This window comes from Coregonus lavaretus (genome assembly GCF_964263955.1).
Source record: "Coregonus lavaretus genome assembly, chromosome: 17".
NCBI lineage: Eukaryota > Metazoa > Chordata > Actinopteri > Salmoniformes > Salmonidae > Coregonus > Coregonus lavaretus.
Genome location: NC_140004.1, coordinates 1,659,112 through 1,685,398, shown reverse-complemented (window position 1 = coordinate 1,685,398; position 26,287 = coordinate 1,659,112). Strand labels below are relative to the sequence as shown.

The window sequence follows — 26,287 nt, the reverse complement described above, 5'->3', positions numbered from 1 at the left end:
TTAACAAATTATTGTCTTTTTCGAATTTATATAACAACATTCCAAACTTGTTAAGCATTATCTACTCCAAATATGGCATGATTCTTCTATTTGTATCTGTTTGCGTCAGTTTCAATGGATAACTTTTATTTTGAAGGCAAAACACAAACGCTACTATCGTGGCTAATCGTTATTGTGGCTAGCTTCACATAGTTGGCGCAAAAGCGATAGCAATGCGCTGTGACATTGATCAACCAATGGTGTGTTAGATACCACACACAGACGTTTGATTGACATGCCCTCATTGTGACGTTGGAGGAAGAAATACATAAATAAATAAACGAATACATATATAAATGACTAAAATGAATTAAAGTTTGAATAATTAGATAACACATCGATAATTAATTAAATATTTACAGATATGTAGAGAATTAATACATTTTAGTCAGTATTTTTGTATTTCCTCGCTCATTTATTTAATTATGTGTGCATTTATTTAATTATATTATGATAAGTTTGGTCCTCTATATGGGCGAGGGGGTGGTTTGGGATTCATGACACTATTTACCATGGGATTTCTTTTTATTGTCCTTACTATCCGGGATCCTTGGGACGTACATAACCCCCATTGAAGTTGAAACGTAAAAGGGTAGGGGTTAAGGTTGGTGAAGTTCCAAGGATTCTCGATAGCACTACTTCGCTTTTTAAGCACTTGCAAATGATCTGTTGCCCTGGATGTGCCCTCTGACTTGCCGTACTGCGTCTCTCTGCCACTGTTTTCTCCCCAGAGTTGCTTGGGGTGTATTCATTATTGAAACCGTTTAAGAACCAAACGGAAGCAAACGGAACTAAACGGTGAGAGACTACCTGAATCTGTCCAATAGAAATTATCTTTTGGGGTTTCCGTTTGGAGTGTACGGTTACGTTTTGTAACAGAATCGGTGTAATGATTACACCCCTGTTTCGCATAGTGGGGTAAACATGTCGGTGACGGGATGCGGAACGAGAGGGTTTTACTTCAATACGGTTCTGTCTCTAGCCCGGTCTCTGGCTACACACAGACCTGCACCAGTTGAAAAGGTGAGTGCCGATATATGCACTCCATTGCTTCCGCACAGGCGGTGTTTTTTGATTGGTGATACATTTGACAGGTGTGTCTGCAGACTCGCACGGTTCCTGTTTTACCTCAATCGAATCTACTGCTGTAATCACTTTTGTAGTCGTGAAAGTAGTAGAAAGTTAGTGGCGTGTATTCATGGATGCCAAGGGAAGCCAGGCGTACTAAAAAATGTGACCAATATGTGTTATCAAAATTCTCCTTCAATTCGCAATTGGCAGTATCTACTGTACTTCACCGGAGAAATCAGCGCCCCTCTGTCTCAGTATGTGTAGCCCATGTATCTTATGCTGTCTGGACAAAAAGAGTATGACATGATGCCGCCTTAACGTTTGATGCCAGCGGGCATATGCTTGCCAGCTTGTAGTCCTAAAACCCGGAAATGAGTTACTTCTGGTTCGTTCAGCCATTCCTATTGGGAAAGAATAGGGTTTTGGAATAAACGGCGAAAATAAGGTCTGAGGTTAACAAGCTCAGGATATTTTATACATTTTGTTCAATGAGATAATATCAGTCAGTTAACATGACTTTTATGAATTATGACGCCTTTATGTGCTTTTTTAAAATTACATAAATGCTTTAAAATTCAGTGACATTAGTTGATGAAGATTCTCAGAACAAAACGTGTAAGATTTCCTAAGCCTGTGTTTACCACAGACCTTATTTTCAGCTTTTGTCCAAAACGCCATTCATTTCCACATAGGCTTTGTCCAATGAACGAAGGTTACATATGTAACCACGGTTATGTGAGCTATTGGATCACTCCAATATGGTATCCATCCACGCGGCAGGATACATTCCGAGTAAGAATTTCAGATTAGTCCCGTGTACTTGGTAGTGCTGCGGCTGACCCCCTTAAATAGCTTCCGCCGCACTACTTCCACCTCGTGTCCTTTTCGATGCGCTGTAGATCACCGACGAAGAGGATTGGAGTGGTCCAATAGCTCACATAACCGTGGTTACATACGTAACCTTTGCAAGGTAGCACTATATTGGATCACTCCAATATGGTATCACAATACCAGATGAATCGGTGAACTATGTAAGGGCCAGACAGAGAGCAAAGTCCCGTAGGACTGAGCTGATAGTTGCTATGTCCCGCTGTCCCCACTCAGGGAAGCAGAGGCAACACCCAGCACCTCCGTTCCGACCTCATTGGTGGGGGCAACAATGACTGGATAGTACCTCGAAAAAGGTGCTAGACGATGCCAAACTTGCCGAGGCGCAAACGTCATTGAGGGGAACGCCTCGGAGCAGTGCCCACGATGTAGCTACTCCTCTAGTAGAATGCGCCACTACAGCAGACGGCAGAGGCCTGCTGGCCAGATGATATGCTGTAGTAATAGTGTCCGAAATCCAATGTGAGAGTCTTTGTATCGATAGGCTCTGGCCCAGAACTCTCTCACCATAGCAAACAAATAGCCGATCATACTGTCATATTTTTTTAAAGTAAAAAAATTACTTTTTGGGGTAGATCAGCTTTAATATTGCATAAAGATTGTAACTTCCATCAATGTAATTGTCTGCATCACTTCCAATCCCCCATATATATATATATTTTCTCTCGCATATACAGTATATGTGTGTGTGTGTGTGTGTATATATATATATATATATATATATATACATACATATCCATATCCTTAAAAAATATATATTTCCCTTCATTACTTTCCAACCCCCCACCACCCCTTCCCTAATTGGAGTAAACTAGTGAACAACAACGCTTAGGCCTCTACTTCCAGCTTATACATACTATATACATTTTATGTACACAGTCAAATTTACAATAATTCTATTTTGTTTGTTTTTACTCCTGAACTTCCTCTACCCTCAACCTCTCCGATCATTTTCATGATGTCCGTCCGGTTTGCTTCTATATGCCATATCTTTCGAACTGTGCTCTTTCACAAAAGCTCTCAACCTATAACCTATATACTTATTATGGACACAGAATGCTTTACATTAGTTATCTTGTTGTTATTAGTTGTTGTTATTAGTCCCATCCTTCAGCTCCATTCAATACCTCCCATCTATCTCTTAACACCATCCATATTGGATTTTTATTTGCCATATAATTTTCAACTGTGATGTTTCACAAAAGTTCTGAACCCTTCTATTCTCATTGTTTCTACAGATTGTCAATTGAAAATAAACATTTTTGCTAAAAGTATTATTATATTATTGATCGATTGACTATGACTTTTCAGATCACCCAGTAGTGCTATCTGTGTCGTATTGCTTGTGTCTGTGCAATGTAAGTGTCCAAGGCCCTGACCCAGGCAGAGAACGCTTGGGGGGAAAAAACACCCAGCTCACCCGCAGCCGCGGAAGGAGCATATGCGGACAAATTTAAGGGCCGGAACACATGTCTGTCAAACAAGACCTTCGGCAAGAATGAGGGGTTAAGACGGAGGGTAACACTCCTCTTGTCTGGACCCATTCTGAAAAACATTCAGTGCTCACTGAAAGGCATTAAGTTCACTCACCCTCTTAGTGGAGGTAGTAGCCAACAGGAATGCCACCTTCATGGATAGGTGCTTCAAAGTCATCGAGAGAGAGAGTGCATTTAGCAAGTGCTGACAGCACCCTGTCAATGTTCCAGTTTGTCACCGAGCGGGCCATTGCTGGACACAGACGTCGAACTCCCTTCATAAATTTGGAGAGCAATGGGTAGCTAGCCATGTGTCCCTCTTGGCCTTCGTCATGGCATGCCGAGATGGCGGCAAAAAAGATTTGGCATGGGTCCCCAGATCCTCAAAAAGTTGCACCATCGAGAGCATCCTGACCGGTTGCATCACCGCCTGGTATGGCAACTGCTCGTTATCCGACCGTAAGGCGCTACAGAGGGTAATGCGTATGGCCCAGTATGTCACCAAGCTTCCTGCCATCCAGGACTTATATGTGACCGACCGGCTCATGTCCAATGTTTTTTACATTGGATAAAAGTAGAGACTCATAGCTAGAAAATGGTATATCATACACTACAGTTGAGGAACAATGGGAAAGTAGTTCTGCTTTGAAAGTTGATCGACTTGTAATCTCACTTTTGAGAAAATGGCCTTTGAATGTTTTTGTACACCCACTGGAGAGCTCTTCTTTGTCTACACCCATTCAGCATCATTCACACCCTCTTAAGCTATAGCCCCGTCCATAAACTCAGAGCGTTGTCACATTTGTCTGTTTGTAAATTCAGAGCGTTTCGCTCTCTGAGCGTTCAGAGCGCACACTGGACGCTCTGGCCGAGGAGTAGGGTTGATCCGAGCGTTCTGCCCTAACAACAGCAGTCAAGCACCCAAGCTAACGTTGGCTAGCTTGCTAGCTACTTCCAGACACAAATGAGAGAACAGCTCACTGACCATTTTATTAGCCCTAGCAGAGCTGGTTAGGCTGTTTTTATGTTATCCAGAGCGTTGGTGACTGCAACTGTGCTGCTGGTAACAATTTTAATTACGCTTTTTGCCAACGTTTACTGACACCGGCCATATTCAACGGGTGTTGAGCATTCGTTAATTCGTCAGTTATTCTGCGCTCTGGCACACTCAGACGAGAGTGCTCTGAAATCGGAGTAGATAGCCAGAGCGAATTTACCAGCTACGTCTATCAACAGTTGTCGCATTGATATCATGAACATTCTATTGAAATGGTTACTTGCCAGCTAACATTAGCTATCTATCTAACAGTACACTTTAACTTGAAATGAAAACGACTTTCTTAGCTAGACTGTTTTACCCGTATACATCATGGTTGGATGCTTCTTCCTGTCACAGATGCATGGTTTCCCTTAGTTTGAAGATGTAATCCGAAGACAGGTGTTTTCTCCATCTCCTTAGCTATCATACTGTAATTCCACTGATTTCAAAACTCGGTCCTCCAGAAAGTGGAGAGCAACACTTATGCAGTTCTACTAAGCAATATATTTGTTAAAAAGCAGCGTTAGACAGGATTACCTACACATACTGACCAGCTCAAATAGCGTGCTATATGGCAGACCAATCCGAACTCCTCTCTCGGCATGTCCAGGTCACTCATTATCTCAGCCAATCATGGCTAGCAGGAAGGTTGCTGTCTTTTTCTGTGGCTAAACCAACTAGGCTCGTAATTTAACAATTTTATTCGTATTTACAGATGGCATACAAGTTTGTTATTAAGGCACATGAAAATGTGCATGTTCCAGAAGGCATTTCTGCCAAAAAACACATTTTAATAAAAAAAATTGTTTACGTTCAAATGGCTCTCCTGTGAAATAGTGACCCGCGACATACGCCCAGTTTCCTGAAACGAATCACATATACTAGGCAGTGTCAGAGGAAGGCCCAAAAAATTGTCAAAGACTCCAGTCATCCAAGTTATAGACTGTTCTCTCTGCTACCGAATGGCAAGCGGTACCGGAGCGCCAAGTCTATGTCCAAAAGGCTCCTTAACAGCTTCTACCCCCAAGCCATAAGACTGCTCAACAATTAATCAAATGGCCACAATTAATCAGCAATTAATCAGCATGGAGCTATCAAGAGCAGCTGGTGGCCAACCAAGATGACCCTGTCTAGTGTAGCTGTGATCAGGGGAAATGGTGGGAAAGTGTAAAGCGGTGTTGCAGGCCAATCGTGAGTGAGGGCGTCCAGACCCATAGGGTCTGACATCGAGTGTTCTCCTGAAATGCAAACAGGACCCCTTGTGCTCTCCCGAACCTGTCCCAAAGCTATAGCACCACCTGAGGGTGTAGACTCTTAGCCCCCCCCCCCCCCCCCTTGGTGGGCCGTCTCTCGATAGTATGTCCGCTGCATTGTTCAGGACGTCGGGGATGCCTGAACAATGCAGCGGACATTGGATCAGGAATGGGCTGGAACTGTTGAAGAGTTAGGTGAACCACCCTGAGCTCCAGCACTCCATGGGGTGATCCAGCGGCCAGCTGCCTCTGAACACGGCACCTCAACAAGTCAGAAAGGCTTCAGTGCACACCAGCTCTTTGCGGTGGACTCTGTTCAGACTCACCCCCTTTAACAGGAAGGAGCGGGATAGCCACTTTGATAGGGTCCTCAAACATGCACTCATCACCAACAGTTGACAGTGTCTGTGTTGTTTTGGATGCCGGCCGTGGGAGTTGAACCATCGCTGGATTGGCCTGATGGAGAATGCCCAGCAGAACCAACAGTGAAGCCACCGTCAGTAGGCCAAGTAATTGTTGGCACTCAAACACCGATATGGCTCGTCTGAGCCGGAAACAGTTGAGGTAGGATTTTGTCACCCTCACCTGAGGGAGACGTGCCCTAATGAGAGTCGAGTCTATGGACATCCCGAGGTAGATCACCTTCCGTGAAGGGGTCAGGTGACTCTTCTCCTCGCTTAGGGTGAGGCCCAGAACTCGAATCTGGTTCAAGAGGGTCCTTGTGTCCATTGTGGCCTGTTCCCTGGATGGGGTAGACTATCCAATCATCCAGGTAAGGCAGTTACTCCTCCAGTAGAATGTGCCACCACAGCTAAAGGCAAAGGCCGGCGGGCCAGCCAAAATGCTGCAGTAACAGTGTCCACCATGCAATGTGAGAGTCCGGTTGTATAGGCCCTGTTCCAAAACTCTCTCACCATAGTTAACGAAAACTGATAAAGCTTTCGTATTGCCTGCGCTTGTGAAATGTGTTCATTGCCCTAGCCGGGCACAACACACTGGGGAAGCCCCTAGTTCACCCGCAACAGGGAGAGGGGCGCGTGTTGACAACTGTAATGGCCGGTTAACCTGTCTGTCAGACAGAACCCTTGGCCAGAATGAGGGGTTTGGGTGTAGGTTGACACTCCATGATCTGAACTCATTCGGAAACATTCAGTCAACCAGGGCATCAACACTAGAAGACCTGAGACATTTGAGGCGCCAGAACTATAGCGGTGGCCAGCATCGGAATTGGATTTCGTAGCCTTCCATCACTGTATTCAGAGCTTTGGGCCTGTGAGAAGCTGCTAATGACATCGGCAAGCACCTCAGGGTGACTGCAGAGTGCCACCCTTCTTAGATGCAGTTCGCTGCCTGTGGAAATGGTAGTTTCTCTCTGTGGGAAGAAGAGATGGATAGTGGATACCCTGCAGTGTAACAAAATAATATGGCAACCCCAGCTACACACTGCGTAAGATCAGCAGTGTAATCTAGCTGTTATGTGAGTTTCTAAGGGAAACTAGGATAGTTACTGTCAGTACTGTAAACTGATGTAACAAAACTATAGAAAACCCAGCTATATACTGAAACCCTCAGTGTAATAGATCTGAATTGTGCGTTTCCAGGGGAAACTAGGATAGTTACTGTCTTAACTGTAAGTACAAAGTACCCCAGCTACACACTCTGCAAGACCGCAGTGTAAGAGTGGAAAAGTGAAACTAGGATAGTCACTGGAAACTAGCATAGTTACTGTATGTAGCCTACTGTATGAAGCTTACTGTAAGTAGTGTACCCAGCTACACACTGTGAAAACAACAGTAGTGTAATAAAGCTGTCAGTTTCCAATTAAGGTATAGTTACTGTCTGTACTGTGAAGTAGCGCAACAGAACTATAGTAAACACAGCTACACGCTGAAACACTCAGTTTAATAGAGCTGAGATGTGAGTTTCCAAGGGAAACTAGGATAGTTACTGTCTGTACTGTAAAATAGTCTAACAAAAACTATCGCAACCCAGCAACTGTGTGAAAAACAACAACAGTGTAATCTCACTATGGTTGGGCTAACATAAACTCAGCCCAATACTGGAAAATGAAGCCAACAGTGTAATATTACTGTCTATAGTACACTCTGTGCAATACTGTATGATAGTATAGAATGGGACCTACAGTATCAGCCTTTGTCTCATACACTATCTGAATGAAGGAGAGGAGACATGAATGGCTGTAGTTTTTCCTTGTGTAAAAATAATTAAGGCAACAGTGTAATATACTGTCTATATTAATCACTGCGCAATACTGTATTAGTAAAGATTACTACAGACCTACAGTATCAGCCTTAGTGTGTGAGACAATCTGAATGATGGAGAGGAGACATGAATGGCTGTAATGTAAACTGTCTGACTGTGAAGGGGCAGGGCATTCTACCTCACACACATTTCTAGCTTATTTTTTGCTTTGTACGTGTGGGTTGGCTGTAACCTGAGGCACGTTTATAGCTTATCTCTTGCTATATACGTGGGGGTGCTGGTTGGCAGCAGTGTGTTTATAACCATGCTTAGTCCTGCAATGGTCACCTCTGGTTAAGCTAGCTACTTTGCATAGCTCGTTCACCATGGAACACACGAGTCTAGGCAAGATGGCTGTGACCTGTGAGAGATAAAACATGGTGCGCCTCGTGACATTTAGCTCATTTTCAGGGGAGAACTGCAAGCCTGCCCGAGCGAAACATACAGTCTCCCGATCTTGCAAGGAAGGCGCGGTCCCCGAACCCGAAGGCTATAACCGGGAGGGTTCCAGTGGACAGACAAGTCACACAGACAACCAAGAGTGTGCAAAGCTGTCATCAAGGCAAAGGGAGGTTATTTGAAGAATCTCAAATATAAAATATGTTTTGATTTGTTTAACACTTTATTGGTTACTACATGATTCCATATGTGTTATTTCATAGTTTTGATGTCTTCACTATTATTATTATAAATAGTAAAAATAAAGAAAACCCATTGAATGAGTAGGTGTGTCCAAACCTTTGACTGGTACTGTATATATTTGCAAAATAAATATACGGTGGATTGGAAGTGATGCAAACAATTACATTGATGGAAGTTACAATGTATCTGCAATATTAAAGCTGATCTACCCCCTAAAATAAAAATTAAATAAATAAAAAATAAGACGCCATTACTATTTCTCTCTATTGAGTCCCACTGTCTTAATACCCATAAAACCTAGTGGTCAAACACGGAAATGGTTCCAATCGTTTTTTCACCATTCATTTTATCCGTTGTGGACTTTAGAAACACTTCAAATAAGGGCTGTGTTTCGTGATATTTTGATAACCGTGTAAATCTCTCTTGGACAAGGTAACTTTTATCAATATATTTGTCTATTTACTCTCAGATTCTAATATGCTAATTATCAACAAAGTAGACATCATGCAAGGCTACAAATTCATGCAAGCTCCTGCACGTCATCTCTAGCTGACACCTTTGCTATCAGCTAGCTACCTTGATCCAAAACAAAAGATATATTGAAATTTTTTATTGACTGTTCCGTATTTTATTTTATTAATATTTGTTGTCTTATTCATGCATTTGGTCTTGTCTTGTACAGAATACTATCCTAGTAGCAGTCAGATATTTATATTAGCAAATAGAGCTTTCCCCGACTAAAAAAAATATTGGTCGACCGAGAGTCGTCTGTTCTTATTTTAAAATGTGTATTTTTCCATATATGCTACCGTTCAAAAGTTTGGGGTCACTTAGAAATGTCCTTGTTTTCGAAAGAAAAGCAATTTTTTTGTCCATTAAAATAACATCAAATTGATCAGAAATACAGTGTAGACATTGTTAATGTTGTAAATGCTACTGTAGCTGGAAACGGCTGATTTTTAAAAAATTGATATCTACATAGGCGTACAGAGGCCCATTATCAGCAACCATCAGTCCTGTGTTCCAATGGCACGTTGTGTTTGCTAATCCAAGTTTATAATTTTAAAAGGCTAATTGATCATTAGAAAACCCTTTTGCAATTATGTTAGCACAGCTGAAAACTGTTGTGCTGATTAAAGAAGCAATAAAACTGGCCTTCTTGAGACTAGTTGAGTATCTGGAGCATCAGCAATTGTGGGTTCGATTACAGGCTCAAAATGGCCAGAAACAAATAACTTTCTTCTGAAACTCGTCAGTCTATTCTTGTTCTGAGAAATTAAGGCTGTTCCATGCGAGAAATTGCTAAGAAACTGAAGATCTCGTACAACGCTGTGTACTACTCCCTTCACAGAACAGCACAAACTGGCTCTAACCAGAATAGAAAGAGGAGTGGGAGGCTGCCAGTTGAGGACCTGTGAGGCATCCGTTTCTCAAACTACACACTCTAATGTATTTGTCCTCTTGCTCAGTTGTGCACCGGGGCCTCCCACTCCTCTTTCTATTCTGGTTAGAGACAGTTTGCAAATTTATTAAAAATAAACAACTGAAATATCACATTTACATAAGTATTCAGACCCTTTACTCAGTACTTTGTTGAAGCACCTTTGACAGCGATTACAGCCTCAAGTATTCTTGGGTATGATGCTACAAGCTTGGCACACCTGTATTTGGGGAGTTTCTCCCATTCTCTGCAGATCCTCTCAAGCTCTGTCAGGTTGGATGGGGAGTATTGCTGCACAGCTATTTTCAGGTCTCTCCAGAGATGTTTGATCGGGCTCAAGTCCCAGCTCTGGCTGGGCCACTCAAGGACATTCAGAGACTTGTCACGAAGCCGCTCCTGCGTTGTCTTGGCTGTGTGCTTAGGGCGGTTGTCCTGTCGGAAGGTGAACCTTCGCCACAGTCTGATGTCCTGAGCACTCTGGAGCAGGTTTTTATCAAGGATCTCTCTGTACTTTGCTCTGTTCATCTTCCCTCGAGCCTGACTAGTCTCCCAGTCCCTGCCGCTGAAAAAGATCCCCACAGCATGATGCTCCCACCACCATGCTACACCGTAGGGATGGTGCCAGGTTTCCTCCAGACGGGACGCTTGGCATTCAGGTGAAAGAGTTCAATCTTGGTTTCATCAGACCAGAGAATCTTGTTTCTCATGGTCTGAGAGTCTTTAGGTGCCTTTTGGCAAACTCCAAGTGGGCTGTCACGTGCCTTTTACTGAGGAGTTGCTTCCGTCAGGCCACTCTACAATAAAGGCCTGATTGGTGGAGTGCTGCAGAGATGGTTGTCTTCTGGAAGGTTCTCCCATCTCCACAGAGGTACTCTGGAGCTCTGTCAGTGACCATCGGGTTCTTGGTCACCTCCCTGACCAAGGCCCTTCTCCCCCGATTGCTCAGTTTGGCCGGGTGGCCAGCTCTAGGAAGAGTCTTGGTGGTTCCAAACTTTTTCCATTTAAGAATGATGGAGGCCACTGTGTTCTTGGGGACCTTCAATGCTGCAGACATTTTTTGGTACCCTTCCCCAGATCTGTGCCTTGACACAATCCTGTCTCTGAGCTCTATGGACAATTCCTTCGACCTCATGGCTTGGTTTTTGCTCTGACATGCAATGTCAACTGTGGGACCTTATCTCCGCAGATGAATAGTGTAAACAACACTAAATAAATAATACCAGAGAGGCTGTTCTAACGAAAAATTTGTAAAACCTTATTACAGCATAGCAAAGATTAAAAACAGACGAATTTGTGTAATTCTTTATCTGACATGTGGCTGCGTGAGGCTTGATGCTCATGGAATCAGTAGGCTATTAAACAAACACTCAGGCAACAGAAGCAGGATCTGTCTTATTTCTTAAGATATATATGCATTATTTATAAAGCCAGGCACATTTAACAGTTAGGATATTGATTATAGATCTAATTCAGTTGGGCTTTCCACTCTCCTCACTTTTCTTAGACAGTTAAGGCAAGGGATGTTTTCTAGTCTCCTAATTCCGCTGCATTGTTCTCAACACCAATATGCTGGTTAATTATGCGATTATGCAAATATTATTTGTATTAGTGTTGCGCCATTGTTCTTACGTAATATAACCATATACAATTTCAGTAGCACATGTCTTAGTGATGGACTGTGCCATCCCCACGGCCTCCACAACGGATTAATCCACTCAGACAGGTGTCTTGTACACCATGACATTATATATATTATTTTTGCTACTGCTCGATTAAAGAAATCTCGGTCGACCTAACAATCGACCAGTCGACTAAATGGGGTATACCTTTTATACATAACATATAAACATCTGAATAAAGTAAACGTTAAATGATTTATTCATGAATGCCACAAACCTGAGAGATCGAAAGAGCACCATATAAACTATTATTACTATCCGAGAGCGCACATATTCTTCTGCTTTTCCATCCCGTGAATATATTGTCTCACATTCCTACCTGCAAAAAGACCAACCACATGGACAACCGATAAAACATTCTGGCTTGTAGAGGTCGTGAGAAGAAACATTCTGATCCAAACGCTCTTTTATGCCCGACGTAGAATTCAATGCAATTCAACGTCTGGTCTTCAGGCTAAGGCCTAAGTACAATCAAAGATTTCCAATTCAGAATGGGCATGAGATATAGCACCTAAATATTATATGAGTCCTATTAATTGAAATGGCCAATTTGGTATACAAAACATTAAGAACACCTGCTCTTTCCATTACACAGACTGACCAGGTGAATCCAGTTAAAAGCTATGATCCCTTATTGATGTCACTTGTTAAATCCAGTTCAATCAGTGTAGACGAAGAGAAGGGGACAGGTTAAAGAAGGATTTTTAAGCCTTGAGACAATTGAGACATGGATTGTGAATGTGTGCCATTCAGAGGGTGAATGGGCAAGACAAGATATTTAATTGCCTTTGAACGGGGTATGGTAGTAGGTGCCAGGCACGCTGGTTTGTGTCAAGAACTGCATTGTTGCTGAGTTTTTAATGCTCAACAGTTTCCTGTGTGTATCAAGAATGGTTCTCCACCCAAAGGACATCCAGACAACTTTAGTATTATTATTATTTACTTTTTTTGTCATTTAGCAGACGCTCTTATCCAGAGCGACTTACAGTTAGTGAGTGCATACATTATTTATTTATTTTTTCATACTGGCCCCCCATGGGAATCGAACCCACAACCCTGGTGTTGCAAACGCCATGCTCTACCAACTGAGCTACACGGGGCCTACTGTGGGAAGCATTGGAGTCAACATGGGCCAGCATCCCTGTGGAATGCTTTCGACACCTTATAGAGCCCATGTCCTGACGAATTGAGGCTGTTTTGAGGGCAAAAGGTGCAACTCAGTATTAGGAAGGTGTTCTTAATGTTTGGTATACTCAGTGTATATTTAAACAAAATAATTTTGCGGGAATGCTAATCTTATCTGTTTCTAACTATAAAAACAATTTTAGAAAGACCTGAGATGGTGGGAGTCATGGCTTGCTAAAATGACATGGAATGACCCACCATTCTTATCAGGACACTGTTGCAGTATGGGCATGTTTGGGTATTTTTTTTAAATTTTTTATTTAACCAGGTAAGCCAGTTGAGAACAAGTTCTCATTTACAACTGCGACCTGGCATTTATTTTTTCATACTGGCCCCCCATGGGAATCGAACCCACAACCCTGGTGTTGCAAACGCCATGCTCTACCAACTGAGCTACACAGGGCCTACTGTGGGAAGCATTGGAGTTGTGTATGTTTCCCCTTCAAATTGCACCATAACATGGAGGCAAACCACATAAGGGGTGTATTCATTAGATGAAGACCGTAGCAAACAGTTGAAAACTGTTGCAAAACGTTTCGCAACAGAAAACTATTACTCCAAATGGAAATAGTTTTACAACGAAAACGAGTTTCTATTGGACAAATTCAGTTAGGTCCCTCCCTGTTTCATTCAGTTTGCTTCCGTTTGGTTCTGTTTGGTTCATAGTGAATAACCTACACACCAGGGCTAGTTTGACAGCAGATTTATGAAAGTTGTGGGTCTGGCTTCTAGGCATGTTCCCCTGTACTGTTACCATGCACCTGTCCTGACCTCAGTCCCATGGCCTCTCTCTCAGATCCAGAAGCTGCAATGCATGTGCCCTGTGGAGGTGAGGGGTGCCTTCACCCTTGACTTGCGTCGCAGAGATGCTGTCATAGCTCTCGCTGTCTTCCTCGTGGAGTCTGACTTACAGGTAGGTGGTTTATTGATTGATTTCAGGTAGGTAGGTTATTTGGCTTTGTAACCGTTTCAACAGGAATCCTGGCCCTGTTTCAATGCATCCTTCCTCCTTTCCCAGATGTAGCAAAATTGCATGCATGTAGGTATTCAGCTTTGCTTGTTGGAGTGGCTGTGTGTATTCTGGCCAATCTTGTTAGATCGGTGATTAGGCTATGAGAAAGGATGAAAGGTATAGTGAGTTTTGGAAGTACTTAAACTAGGCCATGCTATGTCACAGCATACACCCACTCCATAGGTAGACATTATTATTATAAAGCCAAATCACATTATTCAGATGTCACAGGCAAGGGAACTGCAGCAGCTCCACACAGATCAACAAAGTAAGCTAATTGGCCTAATCGGTTTGAGCTAGTGATTAGACCTGGTGCTGCTGTGTAAGCTACTAAAGTCCATCACAACAAGACATGGCATGGCAGGCCACAGAAATACACCTTTTGAGAAGCTATCAATCCCCCAACACACGCACACACACACGCACCTACACACTTTTTGATTATGGGGTGAACTGTCCCTTTAAGAGGAGTGAACAAGTGTGTACTGTGTGTACTGTAAGTGTGTACTGTACTAGTGTGTGTACTGTGATGGTAAGGGTGTATACTGTATTGTGTACTGTAATTGTGTACTCTAAAAGTGTGTGTACTGTGATGGTAAGGGTTTGTATTGTATTGTTTTGCCCCTGCAGCACAAGGAAACAGTTGTTCCTTACTTGTTGACCCTACTGAGGGGATTGCCAAGGGTCCAATGGATCGAGGAGAGCTCGGGAAAGAAAGGAGGGGGTTCAGACAATCTTCTTACTCATTGCATTTTTCATCTACAAGAACAAAGTCCTGTTCACACAAAGCATCTCAGAGTATTAGTGCTGATCTAGGATCAGGTCCCCCCTCTTATTCATTATGATTTAGAAGGCAAAACTGATCCAAGATCAGTACTCCTACTCTGAGATGCTTTGTGAATATGGGCCCTGTTGTTTACTTTTGATTAGTTTATTATTGACTTTATACTTATACTATACTATTACAAATAATTTTTTCAGTGTCATTGTAGTATTGTTTAGTTATATTTACATTTATTTGGACCGTACATTGAAATACGTTTAGTTGTTTTTGTAATATATATATAGGCCTACTGCCATTGACATACTTTAGGCTACATTTGCAATGTCATTGCAGTGTGACTTTACTAAACTCCCCATGTTGCCTCAACAGCTTTTTATATGGCTCTGAGTGTGCACACAGTCAATGTCCCAAATGCAGTCACAGTATTTGCTGTTTGATAACTGTACTGTGTCTCTCCCCCTCAGAGGCCCTCCCCATTGCGGAGAACTTTAGCTTCTGTCTGGTGACCCTGCTGGCTGATGTGGCCCAGAGAGACCCAGACTCCAGAACCCAGGTTTGTGGTAACAATAGGCTTTATAGCACTGTGCTAGGAATTAATAACTGTTAATAACAGCGTTATAGCACAGTGCAAGGAGTTCAATACTGTTAACAGAATTATAACACTGTGTAGGAGTTAATAACAACATTACAGTACTGTGCTGGGAATGAATAACTGTTAATAACAGCATTATAGCACTGTTCTATGGAGTGAATATCAGCATTACAGCATCGTGCTAGTTATTAACTGTTGATAACAGCATTTTTTACTAAGAAGTCCCCCTCTGCCATGTCTGTAGATTCTGGAGGCTGTTATGGAGGTAATGCATGGGTTTCTGGAGATGTGCCAGACTCCAGAGAACCACGACAAAGGTACCGACACACACACACACACACACACCTCTCTCTCTGCAGTCATAGCATGTAGCACATTGTGTGCATGTTTTTCCTGATGTGGTGTGTGTGTGTGTGTGTGTGTGTGTGTCTCTTCTCCAGTCTACCTGTGCAGGTACATCTTTCCCTGCCTGCTGGGTGTGATCCGGGCATTTGGTCGCTACAGCAACACGGAGGAGGCCCTGCTGTCCAAACTGTTCCCTCGAGGGGTGCCACAGACACCTCGCGTCAGCGAGGAACCGGAAGGAATACGGCGGAGGTCCTTCAACGACTTCCGCTCCATCATGCCCAACTCCCTGCTCACCGTGTGTCAGGGGGATACGATCCACAGGCGCACATGTACCGCCACGGACACCTCACAGGTAGGACTATTGTAAACCCTGGGCTTGTTGTTGTTGACTGTCCGGTTGTGGAAGGAGTTAGGGTGTTTGTGTTTTATGGGAGATGGACACACACACGCACACACACGCACTGTTTGTCAGTTCATGTTATGACGGCATGGAACATCTCTCGTCCTATAGGTTAGTCCGGACCCAGCAGGCCAGTCCCCCTGCTCCCCTACAGGTCCTGGCCTACACTACTTTGAAGGTAAAACCAGCTGCATTTAATGAAGTAGTTCCCTCCCTTCTGCCCTCGTCGATCATGGGTCTGTTTTTATACAGTTAGTCAACATTGTCATGATTCTAAATTAAGTGGAGGGTTTTAGGCGTTGGTTCTGCCTCTCCTCAGCTTATTGTTTCAGCTGTGTGTGTGAGTGTGCACGTGCATGTGCGTGGTCATTTATGAGGGATAATCATTTTTCAGGATATTAACCATTTTATAGTCCCAGTTCAGTAGCCGTAGCCAAGCAGTCTAAAAATGAAGTTGTTGTGCGTGATTGAGACAACAAAATCTGACAAAATGGGGAAAACATTTTTAAATGTAGAGTCAGCGATGCACGAACGTAAAACGGCAATATCGGGCCGACTTCCGCAAAAATCCAAAGTATGAACCGCGAGGCTAAACTTCACTTCTGTTTTTGTCCCGCGTTTATCACGTTGCAGCAGTGGGAAGCGCACCAGTGCACTTGCGCTGATTTTTTTTGCGAGTGCAACGTCTTGGCTCGCCCTCATCTGCAATATCCTGCTACCTGTAGCAACTTTACATCGCTGAGTCTCCATTTAAGATGAATGAAAATTATGACAGAAGTGTATCTCTCCCTCTCCAGGTTCCTATCTTCCTGACGGTAGCGCAGTGGACCCAGACTACTACTTCATGACTGTTAGCTCCAGCTTTTCCGTGTCTCCTCTTTTCATCAGGGAGGGCGAGGGGGAGATGGAGGTGCCTGTGGATCTGCTCAGACAGCTCCTCAGCATGGTACACTACCACACAGCAGGACTATTACTGTCGGCTGTAGCACTCACACATTCACATCTCCTTGGTTAGAACTAAGAGCATATAGCACAGCAATTTATCTTCAAAGCCTGTGGGAGAAGGAAAAATGTATTGTTTGTATGAATTAACCTAATCCGTATAAGTTGTCAATGTGTTAGTTGTACGTGCTACGATTATGAATTCTGCATCAACATTTGAAAATGTTATTTAGTTTTTTTGCACAAGTACTTGATGTACAGTGTCTTGTAAACCCATATAGGCTGGGCACCAAATGGTGTATTACACTGAAATAAATCAATATCCAAAAATTGAAATTACAGCAAACATGTATGGCCATTGGTCAGTTATTACATGCACTGCATTCTAAACGGATGTTGTTTTTTCATGTGCAGGTGAAGAGCTTTTTGTCTGACTCCTTCCTGAAAACACTGGACGCCACAATGGTGGAAGTCACTGAGGTGGGGATTGGTTTTAGGGCTGACCCCATTTAGTCGACTGGTCGATTGTTTTGGTCACTAGGCTGTTGGTCGATCGAGATTTCTTTAGTCGAGCAGTAGAAAAATATTAATGGTGTACAAGACACCTGTCTGAGTGGATTAATCCATTGTGGAGGCCGTGGGGATGGCACAGTCTACTAAGACATGTGCTACTGAAATTATATATGGTTATATTACGTAAGAACAATGGTGCAACACTAACAAATGCGCTTTCTCCCACGTTGGATAGTGGTCGCTCTCCGCGGTTCTGGAACATCAGCACGCTGTTGAATTGGCGTCTATTGCTAGACCATGTTGCTATGTGCTAGCAAAGTTAACCATCATATTGGTGTTGAGAACAATGCAACGGAGTTAGGAGACTTGAAAACAGCAATTGCCTTAATTGTCTAAGAAAAGTGAGGAGAGAGGAAACCCCAACTTAATTAAATCTATAGTCAATATCCTAATGTGCCTGGCTTTATAAATCATCCATATATATCTACAGAAATAAGACAGATCCTGCTTCTGTTTGAGCGTTTGTTTAATAGCCTACTGATTCCATGAGCATCAAGCCTCACGCAGCCACAACATGTCGGATAAAGAATTTCACAAATTCGGCTGTTTTTAATCTTTGCTTTGCTGTACTGAAGGCTTTACACTTTTCTTTGTTCGAACAGCTCTCTGGTATTACTAATTATTTATTTCGTGTTTACACTCTTCCAAATTGTCAGAAAAATAATATTTATAATAATAATAATAACCCTCCCTTTTTCTTGATTTCCTTATTGTTATTATTAGTCTTATTATTATTATGATCATCGTTATAATAATAAGTAATGTCTTATCATTACTTGGCTTAGTATAGCAGCCTTGTATAACCACCATCGAGCTGTAGGCCAAAGAGCGCATCCGGGTTAGTCTTAATACCGTAACTTCCTTAGGCCTATATTTCAATAGTTACAGTGTATAGGCTACTGTATCAATCAATATTTATTTGTTCATGTCATCACACAGCATATGAATCACACACAACTTTTCAGTCAGAAATAGCTTCAGCAACACGGACAGCGCGATAAACACTGTTGAAGTTCTGTAGTGGTCGCTGCAGCATGGAGGAGAGGGAGACAACGGGTGCTAGTCACACAGTCATGCGCTGTCATTTTTGTTAACACAGCGCAGCAAGTCTGAGCACAATCAAATCAATTGCGGTCGGACTCCCTCTAGTCATTTGTCTGTCTTAATTAGTTAATCAAACCGTGTGCTTAAAGCGTCAGACAAGCTAAGTGCATATAGTTAATTTGATTAAAACACAGGATGTGTATGTAAACTCAGCAAAAAAAGAAACTGTCTTTCAAATATAATTTGTAAAAATCCAAATAACTTCACAGATCTTCATTTTAAAGGGTTTAAACACTGTTTCCCATGCTTGTTCAATGAACCATAAACAATTAATGAACATGCAGCTGTGGAATGGTCGTTAAGACACTAACAGCTTACAGACGGTAGGCAATTAAGGTCACAGGTATGAAAACTTAGGACACTAAAGAGGCCTTTCTACTGACTCTGAAAAACACCAAAAGAATGATGCCAGTGTCCCTGCTCATCTGCGTGAACGTGCCTTAGGCATGCTGCAAGGAGGCATGAGGACTGCAGATGTGGCCAGGGCAATAAATTGCAATGTCCCTACTGTGAGACGCCTAAGACAGCGCTACAGGGAGACATGACGGACAGCTGATCGTCCTCGCAGTGGCAGACCACGTGTAACAACACCTGCACAGGATCGGTACATCCGAACATCACACCTGCGGGACAGGTACAGGAGGGCAAAAACAACTGCCCGAGTTACACCAGGAATGCACAATCCCTCCCTCAGTGCTCAGACTGTCCGCAATAGGCTGAGAGAGGCTGGACTGAGGGCTTGTAGGCCTGTTGTAAGGCAGGTCCTCACCAGACATCACCGGCAACAACGTTGCCTATGGGCACAAACCCACCGTCGCTGGACCAGACAGGACTGGCAAAAAGTGCTCTTCACTGATGAGTCGCGGTTTTGTCTCACCAGGGGTGATGGTCAGATTCTCGTTTATTGTCGAAGGAATGAGCGTTACACCGAGGCCTGTACTCTGGAGCGGGATCGATTTGGAGGTGGAGGGTCCTCATGGTCTGGGGCGATGTGTCACAGCATCATTGGACTGAGCTTGTTGTAATTGCAGGCAATCTCAACGCTGTGTGTTACAGGGAAGAAATCCTCCTCCCTCATGTGGTACCCTTCCTGCAGGCTCATCCTGACATGACCCTCCAGCATGACAATGCCACCAGCCATACTGCTCATTCTGTGCGTGATTTCCTGCATTTCCTGCATGTCAGTGTTCTGCCATGGCCATGGTCTGGGACCTGTTGGATCGGAGCGTGAGGGCTAGGGCCATTCCCCCCCAGAAATGTCCGGGAACTTGCAGGTGCCTTGGTGGAAGAGTGGGGTAACATCTCACAGCAAGAACTGGCAAATCTGGTGCAGTCCATGAGGAGGAGATGCACTGCAGTACTTAATGCAGCTGGTGGCCACACCAGATACTGACTGTTACTTTTGATTTTGACCCCCCTTTGTTCAGGGACACATTCCATTTCTGTTAGTCACATGTCTGTGGAACTTGGCAGTTTATGTCTCAGTTGTTGAATCTTGTTATGTTCATACAAATATTTAGACATGTTAAGTTTGCTGAAAATAAACGCAGTTGACAGTGAGAGGACGTTTCTTTTTTTGCTGAGTTTATAGATATGGAAAAATACACATTTTGAAATTTCAACCAATCGATTGGTCGAAAGAACAGACGACTCTCGAAGAAAATGACTCTCATTCTGTGACACAACATGTGTTCTGTCTTAAATGACACCCTATTCCCTATATAGTGCACTACTTTCGACGTCAAAAGTAGTGTACTATGTAGGGAATAGGGTGCCATTTGTGACACAATCTTGGTTTACATTTGACTTTCCCATCTGCAGGCTAATCCTAGTATGAATTTATACTACAAAACCTTCAGTGATCCTCTCTACGTCTGCATGTTCAAAATGCTGAGGGACGCCCTGTATTACATTAAAGGTAAGCGAACAGGTCCCACTGCTCCTCTCCCACTGTTTTGCAGTTATTTATGATCATGCTAAGCTGTAGCGAATCCCTGGATTCATAGACCTCTTTGTAGATATCAATAAGATTAAATCAATTTGGGTGAACCATTCCTTTTTAAAGTGCATTAATTTCTGCGTTCTCAGCCTTGCAGCAGTGATTTGTGATGGAGGAAAATGACGATGTATTACATGTGATTGTGAATGTGTAATAATGGTGTAATGTGTTCTAAGCCCTCCACCCGGGGTTCGTCAGGGAGGTGCACGACTTTGTGCTGGAGCAGTTCAGCAGCAGCCAGTCCGAGCTGCAGAGGGTGCTCCATGATGCAGGGGGGCTGCCGGGGGAGCCCAACCCTCTTAAACTCCGTTGCCAGGCCAACGCAGCCTGCGTGGACCTCATGGTGTGGGCCGTGAAAGACGAGCAAGGTAATTAGTCACAGCAACGCCTGATAACGCATTGCTTCTCAGCATATGGTGTTATCACATCTTCGATATTGGGTAATGTTGTACAGTGGGGAAAAAAAGTATTTAGTCAGCCACCAATTGTGCAAGTTCTCCCACTTAAAAAGATGAGAGAGGCCTGTAATTTTCATCATAGGTACATGTCAACTATGACAGACAAATTGAGAAAAAAAATCCAGAAAATCACATTGTAGGATTTTTTATGATTTTATTTGCAAATTATGGTGGAAAATAAGTATTTGGTCACCTACAAACAAGGAAGATTTCTGGCTCTCACAGACCTGTAACTTCTTTTTTAAGAGGCTCCTCTGTCCTCCACTCGTTACCTGTATTAATGGCACCTGTTTGAACTTGTTATCAGTATAAAAGACACCTGTCCAAACCTCAAACAGTCACACTCCAAACTCCACTATGGCCAAGACCAAAGAGCTGTCAAAGGACACCAGAAACAAATTGTAGACCTGCACCAGGCTGGGAAGACTGAATCTGCAATAGGTAAGCAGCTTGGTTTGAAGAAATCAACTGTGGGAGCAATTATTAGGAAATGGAAGACATACAAGACCACTGATAATCTCCCTCGATCTGGGGCTCCACGCAAGATCTCACCCCGTGGGGTCAAAATGATCACAAGAACGGTGAGCAAAAATCCCAGAACCACACAGGGGGACCTAGTGAATGACCTGCAGAGAGCTGGGACCAAAGTAACAAAGCCTACCATGAGTAACACACTACGCCGCCAGGGACTCAAATCCTGCAGTGCCAGACGTGTCCCCCTGCTTAAGCCAGTACATGTCCAGGCCCGTCTGAAGTTTGCTAGAGTGCATTTGGATGATCCAAAAGAGGATTGGGAGAATGTCATATGGTCAGATGAAACCAAACCAACTCGTCGTGGTTGGAGGACAAAGAATGCTGAGTTGCATCCAAAGAACACCATACCTACTGTGAAGCATGGGGGTGGAAACATCATGCTTTGGGGCTGTTTTTCAGCAAAGGGACCAGGACGACTGATCCGTGTAAAGGAAAGAATGAATGGGGCCATGTATCGTGAGATTTTGAGTGAAAACCTCCTTCCATCAGCAAGGGCATTGAAGATGAAACGTGGCTGGGTCTTTCAGCATGACAATGATCCCAAACACACCGCCCGGGCAACGAAGGAGTGGCTTCGTAAGAAGCATTTCAAGGTCCTGGAGTGGCCTAGCCAGTCTCCAGATCTCAACCCCATAGAAAATCTTTGGAGGGAGTTGAAAGTCCGTGTTGCCCAGCGACAGCCCCAAAACATCACTGCTTTAGAGGAGATCTGCATGGAGGAATGGGCCAAAATACCAGCAACAGTGTGTGAAAACCTTGTGAAGACTTACAGAAAACGTTTGACCTGTGTCATTGCCAACAAAGGGTATATAACAAAGTATTGAGAAACTTTTGTTATTGACCAAATACTTATTTTCCACCATAATTTGCAAATAAATTCATTAAAAATCCTACAATGTGATTTTCTGGAAAAAAAATTCTCATTTTGTCTGTCATAGTTGATGTGTACCTATGATGAAAATTACAGGCCTCTCTCATCTTTTTAAGTGGGAGAACTTGCACAATTGGTGGCTGACTAAATGCTTTTTTCCCCCACTGTAGCTCTCAAATAAGGTCAGAATCATCTTAACTTCAGTACATGCAGCAACATGTCAAAAGGTCAGAGCCATACAGTTTGATTAATCATCCACCATGTGGGCAATAGCATTCATGCTTTATGTGTCCCGATGGGCCTTCTATTGCCATGGGCCACTATTTTAGTGTCCCTAGAGCTTTAATAACAGCAGCCTACCTCCTCTTTCTTCCCTTTTGTGCTCGTAGGAGCCGAGAATCTGTGCATCAAACTTTCCGAGAAGCTGCAGTCTAAGACCTCCAGTAAAGTCATTATCGCACACATGCCCCTCCTCATCTGCTGTCTACAGGTAATCTTCTTCTTCCTTCTTCCTTCTTCCTTCTTCCTTCTTCCTTCTTCTTCTCCTTCTCCTTCTCTGTGTCTTTCTGAAGGGTCTGGGGCGTCTGTGTGAGAGGTTTCCAGTAGTCAAATCAATTCAAATTTTATTTGTCACATGCTTCGTAAACAAGCGGTGTAGACTAACAGTGAAATGCTTACTTAGCGGAATAACAGAAAGGTACATACAGTGCATTCTGAAAGTATTCAGACCCCTAGACTTTTACACATTTTGTTACGTTACAACCTTATTCTAAAATTGATAAAATTGTTTTTTTCCCCCGCTTCAATCTACACACAATACCCCATAATGACAAAGCAAAAACAGGTTTTTAGAAATGTTAGCAAATTTATAAATAATACAAAACTGAAATATTACATTTACATAATTATTCAGACCCTTTACTCAGTACTTTGTTGAAGCACCTTTGGCAGTGATTACAGCCTCGAGTCTTCTTGGGTATGATGCTACAAGCTTGGCACACCTGTATTTGGGGAGTTTCTCCAATTATTCTCTGCAGATCCTCTCAAGCGCTTTCAGGTTCGATGGGGAGCGTTGCTGCACAGGTATTTTCAGGTCTCTCCAGAGATGTTTGATCGGGTTCAAGTCCGGGCTCTGGCTGGGCCACTCAAGGCCATTTGACTTGTCCCGAAGCCACTCCTACGTTGCCTTGGCTGTGTGCTTAGGGTCATTGTCCTGTTGGAAGGTGAACATTCACCCCAGTCTGAGGTCCTGAGCACTCTGGAGCAGGTTTTCATCAAGGATCTATCTGTACTTTGCTCCTTTGATCGTTCCCTCGATCCTAACCAGTCTCCCAGTGTCCTGCCGCTGAAAAACATCCCCACAACAGGATGCTGCCACCACCATGCTTCATGGTAGGGATGGTGCCAGCTTTCCTCCAGACGTGACGCTTGGTATTCAGGACAAATAGTTCAATCTTCGTTTCATCAGTTTCTCATGGTCTGAGAGTCCTTTAGGTGCCTTTTGGCAAACTCCAAGCGGGCTGTCATGTGCCTTTCACTGACGAGTGGCTTCCGTCTGGAGTCCTGCAGAGATGGTTGTCCTTCTGGAAGGTTCTCCCATCTCCACAGAGAAACTCTAGAGCTCTGTCAGTGACCATCGGGTTCTTGGTCACCTCCCTGACCAAGGCCCTTCTCCCTCGATTGCTCAGTTTGACCGGGCGGCCAGCTCTAGGAAGAGTCTTGGTGGTTCCAAACTTCCATTTAAGAATGATGGAGGCCACTATGTTTTTGGGATCCTTCAATGCTACAGATATGTTTTGGTACCCTTCCCCAGAGCTGTGCCTCGACACAATCCTGTCTCGGAGCTCTACGGACAATTCCTTCGACCTCATGGCTTGGTTTTTGCTCTGACATGCACTGTCAACTGTGGGACCTGATATAGACAGGTGTGTGTGTGCCTTTCCAAATCATGTCCGATCAATTCAATTTACCACAGGTGGACTTGTAGAAGCATCTCAAGGATGATGAATGGAAACAGGATGCATCTGAGCTAAAGTTCGAGTCTCATAGCAAAGGGTCTGAATACTTATGTAAATAATGTGTTTCTGTCTTTTATTTGTAATCTTTGTCATTATGGGGTATTGTGTGTAGATCGATGAGAAAAAATAAATAATTTAATCAATTTTAGTATAAGGCTGTAGCGCAAAAACGTGGAAAAAGTCAAGGGTTTCCAAATGCACTGTAACAAACTCTGAACACTGTAACACATGTGACAGCAAAATGGATGCAGAGGACGTGACAAATAAACTCGAAACGGGGGAATATTTACTGGTTTCTAAGGAGGTAAAGGGGTAGTCAGATGTGTGGAATATATTTGACTAGTTGTGGAAAATACTGGATATCAAGAAAAAGGCCAATGTGTGCCAAACCGGTGCTATTAGACTACAATATTTTTCGGACCGTTTGGAACAATATAAACAACACTAAATAAATTAAGCGTACTAGAGAGTCTGTTGTATAGTTTTTTTGTAAAGCCTTTATAACAGCAAAGACTAAAAACAGTCACATTAATTTGTGAACGCAATTTCCGAAATGGAACGGTTTAGGCCTATTTGTGACCAACCGGCTCGTTTCAGTCTTATGTAGCAACATTTGAAATTGTGTTTTTTACAATGGATACAAGTAGAGACTCAGAGCTAGAAAATGGTATATCATACACTACAGTTGAGGAACAATGGGAAAGTAATTATGCTTTGAAAGTTGATAAACTTGTGACCTCACTTTTGAGAAAATGGTCCTTGAATGTTTTGGTACGGAGAGCTCTTCTTTGTCTACACCCATTCAGCATCGTTCACACCCTCTTAAGCTTTAGCCCAACCCAGCTCTTTAAGGATTCACATGTGAGAACTAAACAACCAAAGATTTCAAGACTAAAGGCTGGTTTTATACTACGGGTGTGTTCGTAAATTCAATCTGGAGTGCCAGAGTGTGCTCAGAGTGCGTTCTTGGCGTTCGTAAACTCAGAGCGTTGTCAGATTGTCTGTTCGTAAAATTCAGAGTGTTTCGCTCTTGGAGCGTTCAGAGCGCACTCTGGATGCTCTGGACGAGGAGTAGGGTTGATCCAAGCATTCTGACCTAACAACAGCAGTCAAGCATCCAAGCTAAAGTTGGCTAGCTTGCTTGCTACTTCCAAACACAAATGAGGGAATAGCTCACTCTGACCATTTTACTCACCCTCGCAGAGCTGGTTAGGCTGTTTTTATGTTATCCAGAGCGTTGGTGACTGCAACTGTGCTGCTGGCAACAATTTTAATTACGCTTTTTTTGCCAACTTTTACTGACACCGTCCATATTCAACGGGTGTTGACCGTTCGTAAATTTGTCAGTTATTCTGCGCTCTGGCACGCTCAGACGAGTGCTCTGAAATCGAAGTAGATAGCCAGAGCAAATTTACCAGCTACGTCTATCGACAGTTGTCGCTGTGACATCATGAACATTCTATTGAAATGGTTACTTGCATAGTGGAGTCTTTTGTTTAGACATGTAACTTAGCTAGCTAGCTAAACAATGAACCATAATCCCAACTCATAACGTTACTACCCTGCATGAATCTGCAGGTAGCTAACCAACCAGGTTCAATGTTAGCTAGCTAGCTAACATTATGGCTATAACTAGCAATGCAAATGGCTCTGAGATACGAATAATATTACTACACAT

General features: G+C 43.2%; 1 protein-coding gene across 1 annotated transcript in view; it reads left to right on the top strand.

The window, feature by feature from the left end:
• The first annotated feature begins 940 nt into the window (after window positions 1-940).
• The window catches only part of LOC311144278 (phosphatidylinositol 4-kinase alpha-like), a 106,628-nt gene continuing 81,281 nt past the window's right edge, over window positions 941-26,287 (top strand). The window contains exons 1-12 of the mRNA XM_084180291.1: window positions 941-1,062; window positions 13,771-13,887; window positions 14,617-14,710; window positions 15,235-15,323; window positions 15,607-15,679; window positions 15,803-16,062; window positions 16,222-16,288; window positions 16,908-17,056; window positions 17,467-17,532; window positions 20,551-20,647; window positions 20,905-21,096; window positions 22,981-23,081. Coding sequence (XP_084036417.1) covers window positions 964-1,062; window positions 13,771-13,887; window positions 14,617-14,710; window positions 15,235-15,323; window positions 15,607-15,679; window positions 15,803-16,062; window positions 16,222-16,288; window positions 16,908-17,056; window positions 17,467-17,532; window positions 20,551-20,647; window positions 20,905-21,096; window positions 22,981-23,081 — 1,404 coding nt within the window. The 5' untranslated portion in view covers window positions 941-963. The remainder of the gene's footprint in view (window positions 1,063-13,770; window positions 13,888-14,616; window positions 14,711-15,234; window positions 15,324-15,606; window positions 15,680-15,802; window positions 16,063-16,221; window positions 16,289-16,907; window positions 17,057-17,466; window positions 17,533-20,550; window positions 20,648-20,904; window positions 21,097-22,980; window positions 23,082-26,287) is intronic.